We start from the raw sequence: 26,578 nt of genomic DNA on the forward strand, positions 1-26,578 counted from the left end.
GTCAGGGAAATGAGACCTGTTCTTATTACTGTACTTGGCATATCAAATATGCCACCGGGAGCTTGCCAGGCTCTCTCTGTGGGCAGGATACTTATGGTAGCTTGCTGAACTCTCCAAGAGGCAACTCAAATAAATAACACACAAAAATTGCTATAGTTCCTTGATAGTGTTCCTCACATCTGACATAGGTGATAAGTCTTCATAACTACAAGAGAATACTTCTGCTTCTACTATTACATATTTACCTTTTACAATTTTTCTCTCTATGCTGCTTTTTGAACTTTTATTTCTTTATTGGTGGGGGGCACAAAATAGTCTGTACTCAGAAGTTACTCCTGGCTCAGCACTCAGAGATCACTCCTGGAAGCAGAACCATTATGTGATGCTGCTGATTGAACCTTGGTCAATTACGTGCAGGGCAAGTACCCTAACTTCTATTCTATCACCCATCTTTCAGTTTTCTCATTTAACCATATCAATAGTTATATAACAACTACTATATGTGATAGTTATATGTAATAACTACATGATGTCATTAGTTTCATTAAACCTCCAAAACATATGTATTTTTCCACTTAGAGAATAGAAAAATGGAGTAGCGTAGAGATTCTCTAATTTGTTATAGAAATCAATATGTCATTATTTTTACCACTCACCGTAGTTTCCTTACTCATTTTTGCAGAAAAAGATGACTGGCTCATAATATATTTTATGTTTAATAGGAAAATAGAGTTTTGGTCACAGATTTAAATAGGCAGTTCTTATTTTGAAGAAAGAAATGCTAGTAGAATTTTTTAGCTGTTCAGAGACAAAATTGAATACATTATTTTGTAAGATACTAATTTTTTTGACATTTTTCTGAGACTAATAAGGTAAGAGAATTTTTAAAAATAAATGTTTAAAAATTATATGCAACTAAAGCATATTAAAACATTTAAAATAACACATTTTATTAAGAAATTAATATATTGATCATTTATATTTCTTGATATATAAAAATATTATGGGTTGGAGCGTAGCACAGCGTGTAGGGCATTCACCTTGTGCGTGACTGACCTGGGTTCGATTCCTCCTCCCCTCTCGGAGAGCCCGGCAATCTACCAAGAATATCTCACCTGCATGGCAGAGTCTGGAAAGCTACCAGTGGCGTATTCGATATGCCCAAAACAGTAACAACAAGTCTCATAATGGACACATTACTGGTGCCCGCTCGGGCAAATCGATGAATAATGGTAAAACAGTAACAGTAACAGTGATGTATTTTTGCATCGTCCTTTATTTTCCAGATTTTATGTCATAAGTATATATTAATTGATTTAGGATGAATATCTATGTCCTTTAAGTATGATTATAATAACAACTTCATAATCATGTCTTAGTCTGTCTTTATCCCTTGCACATATGTATAAAGAGAAAAACATCAAAATTGAATTTTCAAAACACAAAAAGACAAAAATAGCAATCTTACTATCAAGAAGTGAATAGAAATGTTTAATTTTCTTTTATATTTTATATTATCTGAATTGTAAAAGTATAAATTACTGGTGTAATGGTGAAATATTTGTTTTGAAAAACAATTTCTGAAGATTGTCTAACAAAATAAACAGAATATATAATTAAGTACATGAAAGCAGGTAATGTAAGCAATCAAAGTATACAGTATGTAGGGGAAAATTCATCATCTGAGTTAATTTCTTGTGCCAGGGAAACTTAAGTTAGTTTTGCCTACCTATCCACAGCAAAGGCATGAAATAGAACATAAGAATTGCCTTTGCAAAATTTCTTCCGATAAATAAAATTGGTTTTAATTGTTCCTTGACATATGAAATATAGGAAATCATTTAGGGATGCCAACTCCACTTTATTGACATTGAAAGATCAATGATAAAAACAGTATTAATGATTATCTTTAGATTTTAGAAATTTGTATACAAGACTATCCTGTATTTCATCTTTCACTTAGTATCTTAATGTTCATGGAAATATAGCTGCACTTCAAAGCGATCATAGCATGTTATTAGGCATCATTTTCTTTTGTAGTTCGTTCAGGAATCTCAAAAACTAAATTTTTTTTTCCAATATTAACTTTTGCTTCAACATCTTGAAAGTTCTCGTAATATTCTGGAAAAGCCATCATGTCATTGACAAATTTTTCTTTATTGTGACTTCTAAATGCTTCTAGAGTCCTAAAGGGGAAAAAAATAGAGATATACTTCAATTACTTAAAACTACAGCAATTCATCAGATTAATAATAATTAGAGATGAAAGCTCCAAAACGGATACACAATTAAGAAAAAGGAACTCCATTTATTGTATTAAATCTTAGTATAACATTTAACAATATTTATATTAAACTGATTTCTAAGACTTTTGTTGACTAATAGGATTTTCTTAAAACCTGGTTTAGTTTTCAGAAGAGACATCAAAACTACACAATGTCATGATTTTCAGAATTTTTGCTTAAGTTAATAAATCTTAGCCTTGTCTAACACTAATTTTGAGCTGAACAGAGTCCCCCCACAAATCAATATGTTGAAGTCATAACCTTAATACTTTAGATTGTCTCTTAGATTTGACTTAGAGATAGGGTCTTTTAGAGGTAATTAAGTTTAAATGAGGCCATATGTATGGCCCTTAATTCAATAGGAGTGGCTTCTTCAAAAGAAAGACATCAAAAATATTTAAGCACAGAGCAAAGGTGCTTAAATATAAGGACCATCGACCATTGAGGAAGTAGTAATCCACAAGTAGAAAAGAGAGGCTTCAGAAGAAGTCAAATCTTTTTATGCCATCACCTTAGATGTTTAGGCTGAGGAAGCATGAGAAAATAAACTTCTGCTGTTTAAGCCAGCCACTTTGTACTATCTTGTTTAAGTAGCACTAGCAGACTAATAAAAGGTTTGAAGTTATAGAAAGGTAAACCAAGTCATTCTGTCAAAAGTGAGAAATGTTTATGGGCCTTAGGAAAATTCATCCATCCACCTTCAACTCATTTAACAGTTAAGTGTTTTAATGTTTAGCAGTTTATATTCTTCAAACATGAGAAATATATTAAATGCTGGAAAACTAGCTCCAAAGACTAGTTTTGCACATGCTTGCATCTTCAAGGTACCAAATTCAATCCCCACTTCAACCTAGTGCACTGAGCAATACAGTGTGATAAGGTCATTCTTGTGGCCACCAGCACTACAGCCCAGCATTGTGAGATTTTAAAACAAATGTGTAGGAAATGGAATACAGAAGAAACCAAAGAAATTGCTCAATGGAAACAAAGATAATCACACCTCACTATATCTGTTTGGAATAAAGATTACTTTCTAAGAAGGTTGTGAAATCTGAGTAGAAGTTGTTTGTATAAAGGACTTTAATTACATAAAGAAACAGATGCCCAGTTACAAAGACAGTTTCCTCCCAAATATACTCTATTCTTAAAATGTCATTTTTTTTTGCCTGCCTAGATAAACCAAGAGGGCAAAAGAGCAATATCCCTTTCCCCTACAAAGCCATACAATAAATATAAAGAGCCACATATCTGTCTATGATTGCTTTTAGCCATTTTTAACCTATTGAGCATAAGAAATGAAGATAGATTGTTCCAAGGTAGAATGGGGGTGGTAAGCAAGATGGAGAAAGACAATCACTGCATAGACTGGATAGAATGGAGAAGAATATTTCGATTTAATTCTAGAGTTTATGCTAGAGATGAAAAAAACTTCTACAAGAAAGTTAAGAGATGGATCACACAATATATTTCAAAAATATACGTGGTAAAAGTAAAGAAATAAAGAGTTAAAAATACTGAAGACTTTACAGATAGAAAAGGTATATAAATTCGATCTTAATCTTTGTGGATTATTTTTTTCCTTTTTTCTTTTTTTGAGGGGTAAAGAACACACCTAGCTGTTCACAGGATTTAACTCCTGGTTCTGTGCTAAGGGATCAACTCTTGGTGGAGTTCACAGGAATGTGGTGGTGCCCGGGATCAAATCCACATTGACTGTGATCGAACACAACAACTGTACTTTATCTCCAGCCCTATAAGAATTGAATTTTTCAGAGCTAGACAGTTTTAAGCAATGAGGGAACTATTTGAGACAGAAAACTATCCTTACACCTTCTGATTTCCTCTGAGAATGACAAGCAAATAAATTAACATTAGATATACTAGTAGAAGAACATAAAATTTAATAGCACAACTGGAGATATTACTTGGCTATTGTAAAAAGCTAAGGCACGCCGAGGGGCGCGTGCACTCTTGGGGTCTCCGGGCGGCTCTGTCTCACCGCCCGAGTTTGGTGCCCGAGTTTGGTGCTCTGGAACCGCTGTGTGTGGGTCAAGAGCAAGCGATGGAAGGAAGAAGGCCAAACTGATTGCTCGATCAGTTTATTTTGTTCTTTCTCTCTGCTTCTTCTGAGTCTGGGAGCCTCTCTGAATCTTCTTCTATCTCTCCTGTCTTCTTCTGTCTCTCCCGCTGTGCCCCACAGTCGTAGTTTATATAGCAAATTACATAGGGCAGTAGCATAAAGGTGGGTTTAACATCAAGAAATCAACAAAGAAGGGTAAGACAATTACTTGAGGAGATTAACAAAATCTCATCTAAGGAAATCACATCTAAGGAGATCCTCTCAAGGGTGTGATTCCAAACAAGGGTGTGTTAGGGTGTGAGCTAGTAATCTGCTTAAATAGTTATAGTAAATTTACTTCTAATATTTCTAGCAATGTCATTCTGTATGAGCACAGTAAGAGATATAAAGTTTGGTTCTTCTTGAGGACATCTCACTATATACAGTCCTCAGGCCAGGTTAGTCTTCCTAACCCCAACAGGGTCCTAGTCTCGTCGTTACCTTTGGATCATGACAGCATTGTCCATGATAATGCCCTCAACTTATAGTTGAGTATTGTGTCACTTTGGCCTGGCCTATCTCCAAGCCAGGGTAGCACATAACTCACCGCTTGCCCTGGATCAGTCCTGACCCTCGTCAGGAACCTGTTTTTGCGGTGCTAGGAACTGAGGGCAACTGAGTTAAGAAAGCAGATGCCCAGGAGTAAATATTGTTGGAGTCAATCAACTCCCAGGTTACAAGCACAATATTGTCTTCCTGTGTCCATACAGAAAGGACATTGCTTTAAGGTAAACTATGTTCCCTAAGGCAAGGCTAAAAGGACAAACCCCATGTTATCTTACAGCTATAGAGTTGCAGTGGTGGGGAGAGGAAAACGGAGAGCCAGGGTTTGGACCCAGCCAGGATATGTAAGGCATGTGTTCTGATGCAGAGCAGTATTTCCAGACTAGATGACTGTAAATTCTAATGTAAATGGGACAGACCAAACTTTTCTAACTTGTTTAGGAGTGCAAAATCAAGAGAAAGGTAGGATTTCAAACATAATGGAGGGATGAGCTTGTTTAACAAAAATTAACTTGCTTTTCAATGTTTGCCCTGCCTTAAAACAGATTCCTCCCATAAGTGGGCTATTTCTACATGTAACTGTTAATCTAGGCAACATGAACTCTTCAAGTATATATATTACTTTTTCCCGGCCTACAGACGATTCATTAATCTTCATTCTACATACAAAGGTGATACAAATTAGAAAAGGCCTACTCTAGACATTATGGGGAAACCTTAATGAAATTTGAGGGTTAGGAGGAACCTAGTCTTATGTGGTTTTTATATATTTATATAAAAGAGTTTAAAGGCTGTTGGGATCCCTAATGCCAAAGATTGAAAAATAAGATTGTTCTTGGGTTTGGAAATTGTGATCAAGTCATACACTGAATAGAAAAAATCTTTAGAAGTCAAAATAAAAATCACTGTATCACTGTCATCCCCGTCGTTCATTGATTTGCTCAAGCGGGCAACAGTAATGTCTCCATTGTGAGACTTGTTACTGTTTTTGGCATGGCGAATACACCACGGGTAGCTTACCAGGTTCTGCCATGTGGGCGAGATACTCTTGGTAGCTTGCCGGGATCTCTGAGAGGGGCGGAGGAATCAAACCCAGGTTGGCTGAGTGCAAGGCAAACGCCCTACCTGCTGCGCTATTGCTCCAGCACAAATAAAAATACCATGGTGAATAAAGAGGTTGAGCAAGGAAGTCAAGTGATAGTCAAAATAAGGACAAGGACTTTGAGATACAAAGACATCCTAACTGCAGTCACCAGCAGTCACACACAACCAAAAAACAACTCCAACTATAAACATCACAATGGGAAAGCAGTGCAGAACCTCGCCATGCTAATGAGTGAAGATGGTAGTCTAAAAGACTCAACCAGTAACACTGGGCTATATAATCTTTGTGATAAGGAATTAGAGAAGAACTTAGGGTTTATAAGGTGCTCAAAGAAACAATGGAATGGACTGCCAATTAAACACAGGAGGATAAGAGAAGAGAAATGAACTACAAACAAATAAAAAACTGAGAAACTTGGTTGGTGAAATGAAAAACTCACTGGAAGTTCGCAACAGAAGATGAAGAAAAAAGCCTCAAAATCAAAGAAAAGCTGATAAGAGAACTTTGGGATGAATTCAAGACTAACAAGGTAAGAATCACCAGGGGCCCAGAGGGTCAGGAGGCCAACTCTATTGAAGTAGCAGTCAAAAGCATCATTGTTGATCAGTTCCCAGAACTGAAGAGTGCCTGAATCTGTTAATCTAGGTAATATGAACTCTTCAAGTATATATATTACTTTTTCAGATCCAGGAGGATCTGAAGAATACCAGCTAAAATAAATCCAAATAAAACTACTCCTAGACACATCCAAATCAGAATGACAAAACCCATAAAGATTGCATACTGAAAGCAGCAAGAAAGAAATTATATACAAAGGTGCATCTTTAAGATTTAACAGCAGACTTATCTGACTAAATCCCTGGGTCTGAAGACAGTCAGGGATATAGTGAAGAAACTCAATAAAATAGATGCCTCACCAAGAATACTTTATCCAGCCAGAGTCTTATTCAGATTTGAAGAAACAATACACAACTTCACAGAGAAACAAAGTAAGGAAAGGTAGAGGACAATGAATCACTGATACTCCATGTGAATGGACACTCTGTTTTAAAATGCTCATATGTACTTCTTGCCCTAAGCAGCAGCATTTCTTTTTTCAGAATATGGGCAAGAATGCTTTCAGAAACTCATAAGCTAGCATTTACCTGATATCTAGATTGTTTTATTTCAAATTCTTTTTTAATTTATTCTTAATTTTTTTGGTGGGTCCTTTATCAAGGTTCCTAAACTAGATATGTATGGTTTTCCTTACCACCCCCTGTCCTATTTTTCTTTATTCCAAAACATGGTAAGTGGGTTACATTCTTTGTAAAGATTCCACCAGTTATTGAGATTCTTTGAATGTTTTATGTCAAGTTTTGGGAATGTTAATAAAGAATCAATAAGCAGAAAAAAGAACTGAAAAAACCTTGAAGGTCTCTGGATATTTACCTTTTTGTCAAAGCTCTATTTTGCATGTTGATAATATTTATGTGAAACCATTTAAACTAAAAGTTAATACCTTTTAGAACAGACATAATCAGAACATTGTTTTATTTGTGTGTGCTTTCAAGGATAATATATTTGCAGGCGTTTACAACAGAAGAAAATTCAGTTAAGATCTATTAGGAAGCTCACTTGGCTCTGTATGCTTTCCAAACTAATGATGGCAAGGTATTCAGTTCACTGTGATAAATGAAGATGATTAGATTTATCTAACATTTATTTGCAGTAAACTTATATTTTGATATAGCATAAGCTTTCATTCTCTAGTCAAAAATTTTTTATTAAAGTAATTTATAAAAATCATTCACAAAATGTCTTCTTTCCTCTCTTTCTTCTACACCCCTTCTCTCCCTTTCTCTCCTGTCTCTCTCTCTCCACCTTGGCTACCGCTTTCTCTCTCCTCTCTCTTTATAATACACATAGAGAAAAAAATTTAAGTAATGTTTATAAATTTTATATGATAAAAATAAGAAATATTTAATGCTTATGAACATATTATGTAAAGCACTTCAATAGATAATTTGTTTATAACTAAAGAGAAGCAAATGCTTCCTTCTTACATAACACTCACTCCTAGTACAAATCTTCCTTCAAATGATAACATTTTAAAAAGTAAAAGAAATAGTTATCTATAAAAAGTTCTACAGATCTTGCCACAATCAACAGAGAAGCGGCAGGCATTCTGGTGAGCAACACGGCCGGAAAATGCTCCGGACCTGAATTGGGGCCAACAACACCGGGGAGCCGGAAGGAGGAGGTGCAGCCAGCACACCTTCTCCAGATGGAGCCCTGGCGACACTGAGCAGCAACTAACACGGCTCCGGGATTCGGGACTGGGACACATCCGAGCCGTTAGCAGCCGCGCGACCTTTTCTAAAACCTGAAAACAAACAATCTTTTAATGGAAAACTAATTATCAAAATCTTCCTTAATAGGATTATCTTGTTTGGGGGTATAACTCCCACAACAATAGTGAGTTTTGTGTTGAAATATGGAACGTAATCAAGGTGAAGAGAAAATGAAGTGAAATTCATCAGTTATACAGTTGGGGTGGGGGGCAGGGGGTATACCGGGGATTTTGGTGGTGGAATATGGGCACTGGTGAAGGGATGGTGTTTGAATACGGTATAACTGAGACATAAACCTGAGAACTCTGTAACTTTCCACATGGTGATAAAATTAAAAAAAAAAAGTTCTACAATAAGGACTCAGAAGATATCAGTGGTTTCGGGCTATTTCCCAGCTAAAATAAGATCATGAGTTCAAAGCCCCAGAGCTGCCACATTCACTGAGGTGGTAAGGAAAGTCCTGTCACTTTGATGCTCAGCAGAAAGGGCATGGGATTTCGTTTTGTGGATTAATGTGCTTGCTTGTCAATAAAGAAAGGAAATAAAAACAAATATAAATGCCTTTTGAATTTGAATATGAACTGGTTATGTTATTTCACTAGTTTTTTCATTAAGAGTTATACAAAATTCTTGATATATTCATATTTATTTATAGGAGTTACAATTTTCTGTTCTTAACAAACACCCTTGAAAACTAACAAAATCTAAATTTAGTCAATATAGGTTAAAATATTTTGAGTAAAAACTAAATTTCATAGTGTTCTCACTAAGTTTAGTTTAGAATTTAAAAAAATACATCATTGGGGCAACTTTTTAAAAATTGCATTTGTTTGAGACAGCTTCATCTAAATGAATTCTCATGGTTACAAATTTCTAAGATATTTCTTGAAAGAAAGTTCTGTGTTCAAAACCTATTTCCTGGTAAAATCCCATACAATTGTCAATTGATATTTAAGGGTCTTTTTTGATCTAGTTTATTTTTTAAAGCAATTAACCTTAACTTTAAAGCAATTGCGTCTATTTCTAAACACTTATCTATAAGTAATGTTCACAGCTTCCTCTTTCCATCTATTACCTATTCTAAACTTTTCTAATGGTACTTCTCTTCTCTCTGCCTTTCCCTTTAGCTTTTTATTTTACAAATGCAAATCAACAATTTTACCTATGTACTCTAATTTGTGGAGGTTTGTAGGTGTTTATTTAGACTCCTTTTAGAATTAGTCTAAGTTTGAACTGGCCACCCCTCTACTAAACTGTGTCTGTAATACAGACTAAAAGATTAGGGACACGGAAAAAGCAGAAAAATGTGACCCATAATCAAGAACAAACATGGTAAAAGAATCGAATCAGAGATGACTCAATTATAATTAGTGTAATACTTCTAAGCATTACAGGAACTTCCAAACAGCTATTACAGTGATGTGAAATAATTCATACAATAAGGTAAATATAATGAAAGAAGCAGAGTCTCCTGCCTCCGCACCTGGCTGTCTTCACCAGGGTCCCTCGGAGGGGGGCGGGTTGAGTTTCCCTCTCTGACCGGAGCAGAGCCCCAGCAGCCAAAGACCTCCAGAATCCAGCCACAGCCAAGCTCAAGGCCACTCTCCACATGTTTGGAGGAGCCTCACACATGAAGGAACTGGAAGAGGAACCCAGGTGTGCAGGACTTGGGGCTGAGATCTCCAAGCCTGCTCAGATCAGGACTGGGCCTCTTCCACCCAGATCTATCATTTTCCAGTAGCTAGGCAGTCACACCCACAAACTGCCCCCAGCGCTGTGTTACCCCATCAATGGCCAACATCCAGAGACTATAAAACAAAGCTCCTGAAAGCACGTGGCCGTATTTGCAGCTGTGCAACCTCTTATAGTCCAGTTCTCCCTCGGAGAACCCGGCAAGCAACCAAGAGTATCTTGGCAAGCTACCAAGAGTGTTCTGCCTACACAGCAGAGCCTGGCAAGCTCCCAGCAGCATATTCAATATGCCAAAAACAGTAACAATGATGGGTCTCATTCCTCTGAAGGAGCCTCCAATGTAGCACAATTAGGAAGGACGAGTAAAGAGAGGCTGCTAAAATCACAGGGTTAGGACGAATGGAGACGTTACTGGCACCCGTTTGAGCAAGTGGATGAACAATAGGATGACAGTGATACAGTGATACTCTACTTTGTATAGTAACTATATGCTTACATTTTTGCTATTAGACTATGTGTTCTTAGAAGATAAAAAATGGTAACTCATGACAACATGGGGGGAAATGTAAATCATTAATGCATTTATATTTACTGAAGATTTCCTTTTTAAGGTTTCTAGATTACTCTCACCTTTATAATTTTCTACCATTTAAGTAGAAAATGTAACTCTCTCTTGATGGTTTTTATGTTATCAAATATTTTAGTCTTATTGTCTGATGTCATCTCACAGATGTTCAGTTTCTTGGGGTCAAATAATTTTTATATTCAAGATAATAGGAATCATTGATAGTTGAAAGTAAACTACTATTTGAATGATTTGAATTTTATATTTGTTGTTGTTTTTGGGACACATCTGGTAATACTCGGGAACTTATCCTGGTTCTAAGATCAGGGATCACTCTTGGTGGTGCTTGGGGACCATATGGGGATGCCAGGGATAGAACATGGGCTTAGACTCGCCAAATGCTAGCTGCTCTACAAGCCCCTGGATGATCTGAAATGAAGGTAAGTACTCATGAGTAGAAATACCAATAATCATAGAGAGAAAAATGACATGTAAGACAAATTTATTTATCCATGAAGTAAGCTCTTTCCCTAAGATGGATATTATTCTAATGACTAGTAAAGCTATTTTAATAGCTTGGGTAATTATACGTTGGTATCTATTTAATAACTCCAATTATATATCTTCATTGTATAAACATTTAGGAAAAATGTGCACTGTTTCTCATTCCAATGGCTTAAATATTATGTACAAATATATAAAAACTCTCACCCTTCCCAAAGGCCATTAAAAATGACTCAAATGAGCTTATATACAGCCATTACTAATTTAACAACTGAGATTAAATCTGGCCCAGGAGAAATTAAGAGATGAATTCGAAATTAAAAACCAGCAAACATTTCTAAGCAGGAGAGTTATAATGTTGAGAACTATTTCCATATCTCGTCCTTCCTCAAAAAGTAAGACAAAGCTCAAATAATCCTTAACCAAAAATTTTTGTACAGATTTACAGGTATAATGGAGTATACCTTAGAAGACCTCTTCCCACACAGAAAGTTAGTGAGCACTTGATATCCACCAGTCTGATAAGTCTGTCCATTTTTAGAGAGAGATTTCCTTGTTTTCCTAACAGAATAGCTTTTGGTATTCTGTGGGCAAGATATTTTTCTGAAATTTGCATTGTCTATCTTCTAATTTGCTGGCTTATTGCTAATAAAACTCTTTTCTCACCTACCACACTGTCCCTCAATTAATTGGCCTCTCAAATGGAAATGGGTTATAGTGCTTACAAGATTTTTGCTATTTTCATCAGTAAATCATCGTTGAATAAAATTTGCTAACTAAAATTTAAGTAGGTTAATTGCTTACAGTAGCAGGTGCTGAAATTGAAAGATAGACTAAATTTTCTTATAAAGAATGACACAAACTAAGACCCTCTATGACAACTGCTAGAACTGAGATTTAAATAAAGTGTATGAAAGCATCTTAAAATAAAAGGACCGAATTTACAGTAGAAAAATAGTTGGGAAGAGACGACGATTAAGTTGGATATTAAACTATTGACATGGTTGTGCAATTTGTACAGTTTGGTGAGTGCAAACACAGGTAAAATCTAGTTAACAAAGACATACACCAGATACTAGTGATGTATCTTCCTGGAGAAAAATAGTCCTTTATCCCTTTTATCCAAATATAAGCACTGCCATCTTATCAATATGAACACTTAAAAACATTCCAATTTGCACAATAATATAGTCTTGTGTTGTAGTATGTGCATACAGGTATGTATATATGTTTATACATATGTTGTGCATATATATTCACATACATACAAGTAATACTGGGTTTGCTGCCCTTAGTGGAGTGCATCTTTGAGGAAAAGAGGAGCAATATAAGTTATTTTATAGTTACAAAGGATATAAATATGGATAGGACTTGGTAAATAATTTAGTCTGACTGGAGCAAAGATCACTGCTAGAGAAAGATCAAAGAGGCTATTGAAGAAAATTTAGTGAATTGAGTCTAGATAGATTGGAACAGACCATAATGTCTGAAATGCCATTCAGGGGAGATTCGATTTGATTCTGCAGGCAACGGCAAAGTATTGATTTACTTAAGTAGGAAATGAAGTGAACTTTATTTTAAAAGGCAGGTGGAGTTTGTAGACGAATATATATATACATATATATATATGTTAAGAAAGTATGAAGATGCAGATGAATTCTCATTTGAAGTATAATGTAAATTCTTAGATAACAAAATTATGAATGAGAAAAAAGAGAGGTGGGAATAAAAAGGAAGAATTGGTCTGCCAGTTGGCCAGTCCTATAAAGTAAAATGAACAGGCAAAACATTAGTTGTGGGAAATGAGGGAGCTGAGGTGCAAAATTTCAGGTTTTCAAGTGCGAATTAAGAGTCCAATGATGATGCATTTATGATACAAATAGTAGATTTATGACTGGAGAGATAGTTCAAGGGGTAAGGCACATGCCTAGCATGCAGCTAACTCTGGTTTGATTCTTGGCACTGCATATAATTCCCTGCATTACCAGCAGAGATCTCTGCATGTAGAGCAAGAAATAAGCTCTGAGCACCTGTGGATGTGCCTTTCAAAGCAAAGAACAACAAAGAATTAGATTTAGATTTAGAATAGTTGGAGAAGTACAAGTTATTTGGTTGTCTAACATTTCTCATTTGTTGTTTCTATTTGCAAAGTAAAATATATTATGTTATCATATAGTACTATGCCTTAGATCTCTACGTGCAATATGAAAGAGTCACATGTAATTGAGCTAAAAGCTGCTGTAAAATCAGAACCAGCCTACCCATGTTCCTTCATTTGTTTGACTAAATTCCTTTGAAACCTTTCTATTTCCAGTCTTTGTTTAACAATCATTTTCTTCTCATTTTGAACTTCCTCATTCATCTTCAATCTGTGCATATGAATCATTCCTCTGAGTACACGAGAGCGTTCATTACTTAAGTTCTGAATTAATAAACGTTCTTCAGTCTTTTGCCTTTTTTCTTTCAGAAACAGATTTCTCCTCTCTTTAACTCTTGTAAGGTATAGATTTCTGTTCTGCCAAAATTGCTGAAAACCCTTCTGCATTGTCTCCTTTTCTTTTAAACGGTGTTTCTTTACATTATGGATTTTTTCATTTAACATTTCCTGAACTTTTAATGTAGATTTTTCTTGGGAAGCATGTGCCATGTTTTGAGCTGATACTCTTTTATCACGGTCTTCCAGATTCTTTAGTTGTGAATAATATCTATCAACATCACAAACTGACTGGAGTTTCATACCAGCTCTGTGCACTGCAAAAAAATCTTTCATATTCTTCTTTAACATAATGTCTTTGTAGGAATAGAGTGGTTTTTGAAGAGAGGTATAACGTGGTTGGCCATACACAGGTAAAGAATCTTGTTCTCTTGTTTTCAATACTGAGGCATACTTCACTGAATCTGCAGTATGTATGGGCGCTTTGAACACTGATATCTTAAAACTTTTATCCAGTTTTTCATCCTCAGCATCATATTTCAACTTTCTTTGACCTATAGCACAAGCAGAAAAATAAAACATGTAACTGTTAAATGCAATCTATTTAATGTTCCAATTGTCTAAAAGCAAGTGTAATACATTTTGATTGCATGTTATTTAATATATTAAAAATATTTTCTCCATTTTCCTTTAATTTCTTATGTTTGTTGGCCTGGAAGAGGGGGTGGTGTTTGTCATTCCTTGCTATGCTCTGGGGACCATGCCATTTTGGAAATTTAACCCTGGGTGTTAGCAATGTGCTCTGGCCATTTGAACTATATTCCCAGCCCTTCTTTTTTTTTTACTTTGTGATTTCATAGTTATTTTTAGAAGAAGATCACAATTGAATCATATTTAATACAAAAATGCGGTGATTCTTTTATTTTTGGTATTACCTCTCACAATTAGTTAATTTGCACTGGCTCTCTAGCAGTATCTTTTCTAATACTTAGAACTCACAAATATATAGTTTCTTTTATATAGTTTTCATTATCTCGTATTTGCAAAAGTGTATGCAATCAGTTTCACCTTATTTTTCTTGAGTATAGTGAGAATAAATGGTACTATCAAAAACTGTTTTCCTCTTCATTGGACGCACAAAGAAATTAAACTCTCTGCTTCATATATTATAAAGTCATGAGACAGTCCTTTCCAAATGAGTGCAGACAGAAGTGACATGTGTCATTTCTGATATAAGACTATTAAGAGACAAATGTGTTTTTTATGTATTTGCTTTCTTTCGACTGAGCACACAAATATGAGGAGGAGGACTTAGAAGACAGTGAATCCACAGGAAAGATGGGCCATGACTCCTGCAATGGCTTCTAGAAATAGTGCTCACACCAGAATTACACAAGTAGGCCTATCATTAAAATCAGAAATAAATGATGAATATGTTTGGATTAATATGTCAGGTCTGTTTGCCATCATCGCTTGCCTGACTAATAACAAACCTGAGTTCAGAGCAATAGTACAGCAGGGAAAACACTTGCCTTGCATGTGGTTGACCTGGGTTTGATGCCCAACATCACATATGTTCGTTAAGTACTACAAGAAGTGGCTCCTAAGTGCAGAGCCAGAAATAATGTCTGAGCACTTATTCCTGAGTATGGTCAGAAAAAATTGCTAATCTATTTGCTTTTGATTGATATAGAATCATGTGACAAATAGGTTTTAAAAATTATAATTATTAATCTTAAGGAAAGATGATTTTTATGTTTGAATTATTCCTTATTAAAATTACATTCCTCTGACTCTAAGTCTACAAGAATTTTCAGCTTACCTAATAGAGAATTCTATTTTATCTTTATATATCAAAAACTGATGGTGAATGTCTTGTGGGGCTGGAGCAATAGCACAGCGGGTTTGCCTTGCATGCGGCTGAACCCGGTTCAATTCCTCTGCCCCTCTCAGAGAGCCCCGCAAGCTACTGAGAGTATCTTGCCCACACAGCAAAGCCTGGCAAGCTACCTGTGGCAGATTAGATATGCAAAAAACAGTAACAACAAGTCTCACAATGGAGACATTACTGGTGCTGCTCGAGCAAATCGATGAGCAACAGGATGACAGTGACAGTGACAGTGACAGTGAATGTATTGTGAAGTTAAGGTGGTCATAAAGAAATCATACCCAGGATAGCAGAAATCAAAAGCAACTTGGCAGAATTTTCTCCAGAGACTGAGAATTCAATATTACAAAAGATAGGAGAGTCTAGAGCTAATTAAGAATCACATCTAAAACATGGGGGTTGGGGACATAAGGGTAAGATGCCTGGTTATAAAAATCAAAGTCCAGAAGCAAATATTAAGAGTTTGAGTCTAAAATAAGACATTAAATCCTGGAGAACAAAAGCTAGAATAGTGATTCTGCAATAGATAGGGGAAATTACTAGAAAAAAAAAAGTGTTCTAATTTTAAGTGTAAACTCTAACATGAAAAGCTGGCAAAGAGTCAGTGGTCAGAAGACACTGAAGCACCTAGGGTGCATTGTGTAGCCAAAGCCATTTTTGATTCCCAGCACTATCTAGTCTCTTGAGCATCTGATGACTGAGACAAGACCAAGTGAGGTTCTAAAGGCCCCAAACCCTTCCAGGATAGCTCAGGATTGCCCAAGCACTACAGAGAAACATCATAAGCTTGAGCCCTTGAGCTGAATTATGTGTCCGGATGGCCAAGAATTCTGACAGGGAGTCCCTGGACCTCCTGAGCACCCCTTGCTTGGATGAAAAACAAAAGGGGGAAAAAGGGACAAAAACATAATACTAAACTTGCCAATGGAAATGTTTGCTTCTTGATGGTTTAATGTAAGTCAGTCTTACTTGCCTCTTCGTGAAACTGGAGTCTTTTGTAGAAGTAATATTTCAGTCTACCCTCACTATACTTTGTGGCTGATGACTAAAAATATCGATCACTGTTTGAGTGACCATAATAATACCACTTGCAATTTTAAAGTCCATGCTTCCAGAATATCTGGTTCAAGAGATCACACTGTCTTAGGTTTCATATTTGCAAAGCAAGATTCTTATCATGCCATGCCTTCACCACAAAAAAAAATCCACAGTTTCCCACTTATAAGATGAAACATTTCATTTTTAAAAACTAGGATCTTGTGTTATAGAAGAGTTTCATTTTCCCCCTAAGTATGAACCACATCTTCCATCATTTAGAAGTTTTCTTATATTATGGTTTGTCTAGTAAATTATATACTAGAAAATTTTATATGTAACATATATATAAATTGTGTTCAGATATGTGCATTCATAAAAGCTTCATTTATCTTAATTTTTAAATAGAAATTGACAAATTTTATGAGCTCTGATGTAAGTAATTTTCTTACAGAAATTGTTACATTTAATGTACATTAGAGTTCTATGTATTTAGTAGTTCTTCACACTTCTAAACTACATATAAACTCATTGGGGGAAAGAATCATCATGGTTTCTTTAATTCTCTTATTCTAGTCCTCCATGTATTATTTTATAGAAAAAGGGGTTTTCATTTTATAGAATATGGGTAGGGAACTAAGTTGTGAGTAGAATTAACTGAGTAAATTTGTTTTAAAGAGCATAACCCTTGCATATTGGCAATTTATAATTTGGAACTAGCTTGAATAGCTTCAAATCCTACTATTTATCAATTATTACATAATCTAGTAACTTATTTAACTGTCTGAGCTTCAGTTTCCCAAGTGTAAAATTTATATAGAAATACTCAATTTATAGCATTTTTACAGAATTAAATGATTTAATAAAACACAGAAGACAAAAGTATCAAATATTTAATAGAACACTTCTATAAAGAATAAGATACACTAATTACACATATATGAATATATATATGTGTGTGTATTTATATGCACATACATCTCTATGTACACCTCTAGTTTATCTGTGGAAAGTTTCATTTTAAGTCTACTTTCCTGACAAAGTTTAACAGTGACTACTCTTGGTCTCAGAAATGATTCAAATAGAAGATAAATTCTCTGGTCATTTTATTTGTAAAAATATATTGATAAATAACTGAAAAGAACAAAGAGAGTAACACTGTGCTGCTTGCATCATATTAAGAATAAAGACCCTAGTAGAATAACACTTAGAGTACTACACTTAGTAGTAGTCTAACACTTAGATATAGGGTAAGAACTTTTGTTGAAGGAGATTAAATTATATCCAGGGCTTTATATATGTTGACACATTATCCATTTTTTAATTATTCTACAATAAACACTTAAATTAATGTCTGATGAAGTTTAAGTTTTTAATAAATCTGTCTAATAAACATTTTTTCTATAGTTCGGTCAATTCAGGGATATTCTTCATTCTGGATTGCTGGTAATAAATTTATAATTTCTTCTTATTTATAAGCCTTATAACCCTCTAAACATCACAGGGTCCAAACCTGTGATGTTTAGGGGTTAATTTTAGTTTTGCACTCAGAAGTTACTTCTGTCAGTGCTTAGGGGACCCTAAGGGATACTGGAGACTGAATCCAGGCGGGCTGCATGCAATGCCAGTCACCTAACTGCTGTACTATCTTTCCATTCTCTGTTCTGAAAGATATAATATTTTTAAATCCTATTTTTCCTTCTTAACAAACTTATAGGAAACATTCCTTCTTAACAAACTTATTGTACCATTTACTATCTCTATTTTCCAATAAAGAAACTAAAGTCTAAAGTTGCTGATATTCTGGAATAAGAATATTATATTAAGAATATAAGAATATTAAGAATAAGAATATTATTTCAAAATAATAGTTGACTAGTAAATGGGAAAAAATTAAAAGCAAAAATAGATATGAGGGGGCTGAAAAAATAGCACAGCGGGTAGGGCGTTTGCCTTGCATGTGGCCGATGCACGTTTGATTCCCAGCATCACATATGGTCCCCTGAGTACCGCCAGGATTAATTTCTGAGTGCAGAGCCAGGAGTCACCTCTATGCATTGCCAGGTGTGACCCAAAAAAACAAAAACAAAAACAAAAAATATAGATATGAGGATTTTGATACAGAACAAATGCAGGTGAGTTTTTATAAAATGTTTAAACAAAAACATCAGTTACTCTGTGTGTAAGTGTGTGAAGCGTGCATGTGTGTAAGTGTGTGTGTGTGTTGCAGTGCCAGGGAAGAAATCCAAGGCACTTGCCTTGCCTCATTCATGCAAGGCAAATGCTTTACCATTGATATCCTAGCACAAAATGTCAATACTTTTAGAGCAAAATCCAGTGTATTACAACATGATGTTTGTAATGCCCACAATAAAACTCAAATGTCTAAGGTGAATAAAATTATATCATGAAAGACAATAAGAATAGGGAAATGTACTATGTAGCTTCATATTTCTGTATTTAATGTGAGCTGGCACAATATTAACATTAAGAAAATTGTGCAAAGGATATATCTCTAAGGAAAAAAGTGCAAAGGGCTTTAACTAAAAAGTCCAGCAGAAATGATGAAATTGATTATAAAAACACTTGTATAATCCAAATCAAAGTAAGGAAAAAAATTAAAGGGGGAACAGAAATCTGAAAATAAAACAAAGTGGATGAAAAAGATTTTAGAACTAAACAATAATCACGAGAATAACTACATTAAGTTTAAAGAAACTAACATGCCTACGACTGAGCCTGGCAAGCTACCCGTGTCATATTCAATACACTAAAAACACTAACAAGTCTCACAATGGAGACGTTACTGGTGCCCGCTCAAGCAAATCGATGAACAATGGGATGACAGTGCTACAGTGCTATACTAACACACAAATAAGAAATTACCATAATTTATTTTTAAAAAATCAAATTGAAGGCTAACTAGATTAGTTATAATATAAATACATTCATAGGATAAATGTAAAATGGATAAAAGAGAAATAATTATAGATGCTACATACAGCATGGCTGATATTAATAACAGGCAAAATAAAGCATGGAGATATGAGACATTTCATAATGATAAAGTCCAAGTGTCCATTGAGAAATAATATAAATGTTGTTAAAGAGTACATTGTAGAGTTTACACAAAGCAATGAGTGAAAGAGAAAGTCAGATAATTATGTAATCATAGCAGGTGATGCACTTTTTCTCAGCATTTGATAGAGCAAGTCAGAAAAAATAATTAAGATATTCATTATCTCAGCAATACATCTAAAGTCTTTGATCTAATTGTTTTTATGGAATAATAATTGCATAATTGTGAAATACATTACTTTTAATTTTACATGGCGTAGATACTAATTCAAGCCATATAACAAGAGTATAGAGTAAAATCTCAGTAAATGTGAAAACAGTGAAATCAAGGTGTTCATTGTCATGTACCAAAAATTTAATACTGAGGAAATCTCAAATATTTGGAAATTAAATAATATAATGCTAAGTGACCAACTAACTATGGAATAAATTCTAAGATAATTTAAAACAATAACAAAAATACAATATATAAATATTAGGGGATGCAGTTCGAGTGATTACAGAGGGCTTGTTTTGGTGTTTGGGTCACACTCAGCAGTACTCAAGGCTTATTTTTGGCTCTATGTTCAGGCAATAAAGAATCTAGAGTACTGCCTATTTTAATTATTTGGCTGATTTTAGGTTTTGCAGAAAAGAAAATATAGCTTACTATATTTTTATATCTCTAATACAGCTAGCATAATGCTCAGTATATTTGGTGATCACTTTAAACTAAGCTATTTAATTTAATCTTATCAATTTTTTTGATTTACATTTTATCCATTTTTCATTGAGGTCCAATTTGTTTATAATACTGGATAGAGCTGTAGTTTGATACCTCTCTAAATCTATATTACTATTATCTCACATAACTACCACCAAGAGGTGGGATACTGCACCATCCACTAAAACCCTTCACCCTATCAACTCTCCTCTCTCTCCCTTTGATAATATCTGACTCTGACTCTGTGGAGTCAGGGTTCAAGGGTTTGGTTGAGTTGACTTTGTCTGTTTCCTTGATTTTTTTTTCTTATTTTCATGCTATTAAGATAGTCCGCTATTATTGTTTCTTTCTGACTTACCCTTTTTATGAAGAACTTCTCCATTTCCCCCTATATATTCACAACTTCACAAGTGTAGCAGAGCTGGTAGGGCATTTGCCTTGCATGCAGCTGATCCGGGTTTGATTCTTCCATCCCTCTCAGAGAGCCCAGCAAGTTACCGAGAGTATCCCACCCGCACGGCAGAGCCTGGCAAGCTACCTGTGGCGTATTCGATATTTCGATATGCTAAAAACAGTAACAAGTCTCACAATGGAGACGTTACTGGTGCCCACTAGAACAAATTGATGAACAATGGGACAACAGTGCTATAGTGCTACAAGTGTAATCAACAATATTGGAATACACACTTAAAAATGCATTACAAACACGAATCTTTTATTATGTCTTATTATCCCAACAAAATACACTTTTAAAAGTCCACATTTATGCCTAACCCACAAAACTATACTCCTCCCTTTATGAATTGGCAAGTGCCTGCTACCCCCTGCCTTCACCCTAGCTTCCTTTTGGTACTTCTTTCTCCAGCTGAAATATGCAAGATCAAATGAAAGTCTAGTTCAACAAGTGGAGTGCTCAGAATAACTAGACCTTAAGTGTTATTTAAATAAGCAATTTTAAATAACATCTAGGATTATAAGACTGAAAAGAATCAAATTCATGATCAGTCCAAATAATACATGTTTTGATTAGAAATCAAGAAACAGAAATTTCAAAAGTCTCACAGAAGATTTCTGAGACTATATGCAGTAAACTCTAAATGGGTAGTTAGGGATTTTATTGCCATTTATTTTCACACTGAGTTTCATTTTCCTTTCCTCACACTCCCATTTTAATGATTTTTATTGTAATTAATCCTATTAATTATTATACTTTATTTTTCAACAATGTACCATGTATGTTATGTACCAGGGTTACTCCTGGATCATGCACTCAGGAATTACTCCTAGCAGTGCTGGGGGGACCATATGGGATGCTGGGAATCAAACCCGGGTTAGCCGGCACAAGGCAAACACCCTACCCACTGTGCTATCACTCCAGTCCCTCTCTTTTAAGTTTTTATCAGTGTAATAGATTACAATTTCCCTCTTCGGAGGCCCTTTAAAATTATAGTGCCTCAATAAAGAACTAAATAACTTCTCTTCCTAGAATCATTTTGATTTGTGCAGCCATTGGTTCATTTATTCATCATTCTATTCATGTGTTTTTGTATTTTAGTGGTTTGAAATTTTAGTTGAAATTTACAAATTATAACTATGCAGTTGCCTAATCAAACCCCTTTCATTTCATTTTTTTAATCATTCTTTTAAATTGCATGAGAAATAAATGTGTTTATGGGTATTAGCATTTTCTATTTAAGATACAACTTTGTTTTTGCTATACAAAGCATCATAATAAATATGATAAATAAAAGAGTGTATAGAAGCATTTTTTGTTATCTGAAATGCACTTTTGTAGACAAGGAATTTGAGGTAGCTTGAAAGGCATGATCACAGTTCTCATGAAGCTTCAATTCTACTGGGAGAAGAGAGAGAACAAATATACACACACTAAAAATATCAATGAGAAGATTAAGTTATTGATTAAAATCAAAGTAAACTAACAGTGAGTCTAGAAATTAAATTGGGTGGACAAGAATGAGTTGTCTAAGAAAATTCAATTTAATCTCAAATCTGAAGGATGAGGAAGAAAAGGCAGTGTGAAAAATTGAAGGGCAGAGTTCCAGGGGAAATGAGAAGTTACAGAAAGAAGGCAGCAAAAAAAGCCGTTTTAGCTGGTACCCAGTAACCAAGAAGAGTATGGTATGAAATATGGTCACAGAGGTTTAGAGAAATTGGGATATTGCAGACCACATGGAGGAGGGAGGTGTTTGGGTGAAAGTTTGACTTTATTCTGAGATCTGGAGTTGTTTAGGTAGGGAATATAATGTGATTTTAACATGATAAGAATGGATTTAAGGGGCTGGAGCAATAGCACAGCGGGTAGGGCGTTTGCCTTGCACGCGGCTGACCTAGGTTTAATTCCCAGCATCCCATATAAAATTGAGACAAGATTTGATGGTATATAGAAGTGAAGGCAGTGAAGATGCATAGAAGAAAATTCAGTATACATTTTTTTTTACTGTGATTCATTAAGTTCACAATAGTTTCCCCAGTATCTGTGACCCAAACTCTAGAAAATTGCTCAAGTATCTACAGAAAAAAAAAATATGTTAAAAAAAATGCAATCTCGCTCTCCGCAGCTGCACAAGCGTGAATCCAGACCCAGCAGAACCTCTTTCGGCATGGGCAACTCCTCGCAGAATGTCTCCAGCCTGAGAACTAAGCCTCGGTCCCGTGCCCGCCCAGGAGTGGAAAGATATTTCTCTCTCTCACCTCTTTCTCTCTGGGGATGAAGGGCGTGGTGTCCGCCATATTAAGACGACCACAGATTGGGTTTTCAAGCCTGCAATGATCCAATATCTGGAAGTAATCTCCCTGGACTTATTTGTCTTCACAGGTCTGAATCTAGTGGGGTACTCCTAACAACAATTGTGAGGTTTGTGTTAAAATATTGAATGTAACCAATGTAAACAGAATGTAAAATGAAACTTATCAGTTACAAGGTAGGGGGTGGGGGGGTGGGATGGGAGGTGTACTGTGTTTTTTTTTTTTTTTTGGTGGTGGTATATGGGCACTGGTGAAGGGATGGTTGTTTCAGCATTGTATAATTGAGACCTAAGCCTGAAAGCATTGTAATCTTCCACACGGTGATTTAATAAAATAAAATTTTATTAAAAAAAAAGAAAGAAAATGCAATCTCAAGGCAAGGAGAGGAAAGCTATAAAGAGTTTTCCACTTTGAATTCTAAATGACAGTCATTCAAACTATATTTGAGAATAATTTTTAAAGATAGAGCATAATAGACTAGTTAATTATATTGTGTGGGGGGGAAAAAGAGTGAAATATATCATCAAGGATGTATGCTAGTATTCTGACTTGAGAAACCAGATCAATGATAATGCCATTTGATAGACAGAAAAACTTGGAGGAAATCAGTTTTAGTGAACCAGAATAAATATTCTTATCTATCTTAATGTTTTAGAAATCCATAAGTTTCATTTCATATTCAAGAAGAACCTTACATTGATATATGTAAGCTTTTGGAGCTACACCTGGCTTTGCTCAGGGTTTACTCCTGGCTCAGCACTCATGGATTATTTCTGGTGGGGCTTCGGGAACAAAACAGGATGCCAGGAATCAAATCCAGGTCAGTCTCATGCAAGGTAACTGCCCTACACACTACTATCCCCCCAGGCCACAAAACGTCATGTTTATTTTTTTTTTCTTTTTGGGTCATACCGGGCAATGCACAGGGATCACTGCTGGCTCTGTACTCAGGAATTACTCCTAGTGGTGCTCAGGGGACCATATGGGATGCTGGGATTCGAACCTGGGTTGGCCATGTGCAAGGCAAATGCCCTACCCACTATGCTATTGCTCCAGCCCCAAAACATCATGTTTTAATTGCATATTTTAAATTCATTTAAGAATTCATTAATATTATATTATTTCATAATGTTTTACTTAAAAATAAAACATTTCAAACCAATATCATTTTTCAATTACAGTAATAATGATTATAGTGGAATAAATACTAAGGAAAATGACACCTTTGTTTACTATTTAGTACTAATATTAGATGGTTTGAGACACAAGTTCTGATTTTATAACAATTTATTTCCAAAAAATAGAATCTGAAGTTTTCAACACAAGTGTAACCCAATGATAGTTTTTAAGAGTACTCTATGAAAAAGATATTGTTTCTAAGAGAAATTATGCTTTGAATAGACCACAAGTGTGTGTTTAATGGAGAGTAGGTAAGATAGATAAGAAGAGACAGGAGTGACACTATAGCTGCTAGGCATTTGCCTTGCATGCAGCCAATCCGGGATAATTCCCAACATCTCATATTGTCCCCCAAGCACCACCAGGAGTAATTCCTGACTGCAGAGTCAGGAGTAACCCCTGAGCATCACTGGCTGTAACCCAAAAAGCAGAAAAGAAAAGATAGAGAAGTATGACAATAATAACTAGGATTGACAAGTTCAGCTGGACAAGAACTGAGTGTTGAAAGTAGGTAAAGGGATATTCCTAATATTGCAAACCACAATGCTCAAAAGGGGGGAGGGGAGAGAGACAGAGACAGAGAGATACAGAGAGAGATAGAGAGATAGATAGAGATAGAGACAGAGACAGAGACAGAGACAGAAAAGAAAAGTGCCATAGAGGCAGGCTACAGGGTGGGAGGTGAGGGTGACTGGAGGAAAACTGGAGACACTGGTGCTGGGAAATGTACACTGGTGGAGGGATGGGTGTAGGAACACACACAGTATGACTGAAACCTAATCATGAGCAGCTTTGTAAGGGTCTATCTCACAGCAATTCAATTAAAAAAGAAAAAGAAAAATTTATCCTTCTATTCTTGCTTTTTATAAAACTCAATTTAAGGACAAAGCAACTAAACCTCAGCCTAATCAATTTATTTTCAATTGTCACAACACATAATTTTAACTGTCACATGGGACTTTCAGAAATCACAGGAAACATAGAGCCAGCACCATTTCTAGTCAACAGAGCTTGTCTGGTTCTTCTCAATGTAGATTATGAGCCATCTGTGAGGAAACAAATGGCATAAAACTATTTAAATTAGTGTACCTATGATCTGAATGTTCACAAATGGATCTGAAGCCTTTGCTCTCTCCAGTGAAATTTTTTTACATCTTAGCACAAGAGAACAGACTTGTGTGTGGTAAATAGGCAATGAGGCAACTTTGAGTTTAGATGAAGCAGAGAATAGGAAATTAAAAAAAGAAAGAGAGGAAATACAAAAAAAACTTGTGACACATACCTTCTATTATACACTGGGTCTTTTCTGATGTATCAGAATATCTGAAAAAATGCTATTGGAATTACGGTGCCATAGAAGCTACTTTTTTCATTTTGATATTTATTTCTTTAGTAAGAATACAAAGACATCAGAGATCTTCCTGTATCCCACCATAGTACATATACAGAGACTGAAAAAAATGGCCAAGTATATGATCTGTGGTCATACTCACACAATATGTTTTAAATGTAATAGAGCTGTATTCTGTACTGAAACAGGATAGTTAAAGAAATACAGAGAAAATGATTTACCCATAAAACAACCAAAAACAGTAGTCATTAAAACATAGGATGTAATTTTGCTAATATATTCCAAGTTGTGTAACCATAACCACAACCGCAACCAAAATTTAAAGAATTTTCATCAACCCACAAAGAAACCTCCAAACAAAATAACCAATAAAGTTTATCACCGTTTTCCAACTCTAACCATCTCCTTGGATCAAGCAATGGCTGAAATATTTTTATATATAGACTTTTCTATTCTGGATATTAATTACAAACGTAATTATGTCACCTACTGTGATAGACTTCACCTACTATAATAGATTTGAACATTTTAGCATCTTAAGAAAGTTTTATGATTTATTGCCTTTTTAAGTTTGCCTTTCATTCCATTTTCCTATATCTCTACCTTCACTTGTTTCACCCCGAGTTTCATTTGTCTGATAATGTGAAATAGGACAAGTTGCTCAAAGTAATTAGATATTTGGCCATTATCAGTAAAAAAACAATGAATATTTGTCTGGTTCAATATTGTGGGGTTTTTTTGGTTTGTGTGGGGACGATGCCAGTGGTGCTCAGGGCTTACTCCTGGCTCAGTGCTCAGGAAGCACTCCCTGTGGGACTGAAAAACTGTATGGAGTGATGGAGACTGAACCTGGATCAGCTCCATGCAAGGCAAACTTCCTACCCTCTGTACTATGTCCTGCCCCTATGTGGTTCAATAACGAAAAATTTGCTATAAGGTTCCTGAATTTCAATGAACCATCGTAATGATGGTTATATAATTTCCCTTTATCCAGGTATATAATCACTGTCACTGTATCACTGTCATCCCGTTACTCA

General features: G+C 35.3%; 1 protein-coding gene across 1 annotated transcript in view; it reads right to left on the reverse strand.

Moving 5' to 3' along the window:
- Positions 1-2,017: 2,017 nt before the first annotated feature.
- The window catches only part of LRRIQ3 (leucine rich repeats and IQ motif containing 3), an 88,840-nt gene continuing 64,279 nt past the window's right edge, over positions 2,018-26,578 (reverse strand). Inside the window, exons 5-7 of the mRNA XM_004603647.2 lie at positions 16,200-16,296; positions 13,369-14,095; positions 2,018-2,186 (exon numbers count right to left, since the gene is read on the reverse strand). Of these exons, the coding sequence (XP_004603704.2) occupies positions 2,018-2,186; positions 13,369-14,095; positions 16,200-16,296 (993 nt within the window). The remainder of the gene's footprint in view (positions 2,187-13,368; positions 14,096-16,199; positions 16,297-26,578) is intronic.

This window comes from Sorex araneus, chromosome 5 (genome assembly GCF_027595985.1).
Source record: "Sorex araneus isolate mSorAra2 chromosome 5, mSorAra2.pri, whole genome shotgun sequence".
Lineage (NCBI taxonomy): Eukaryota > Metazoa > Chordata > Mammalia > Eulipotyphla > Soricidae > Sorex > Sorex araneus.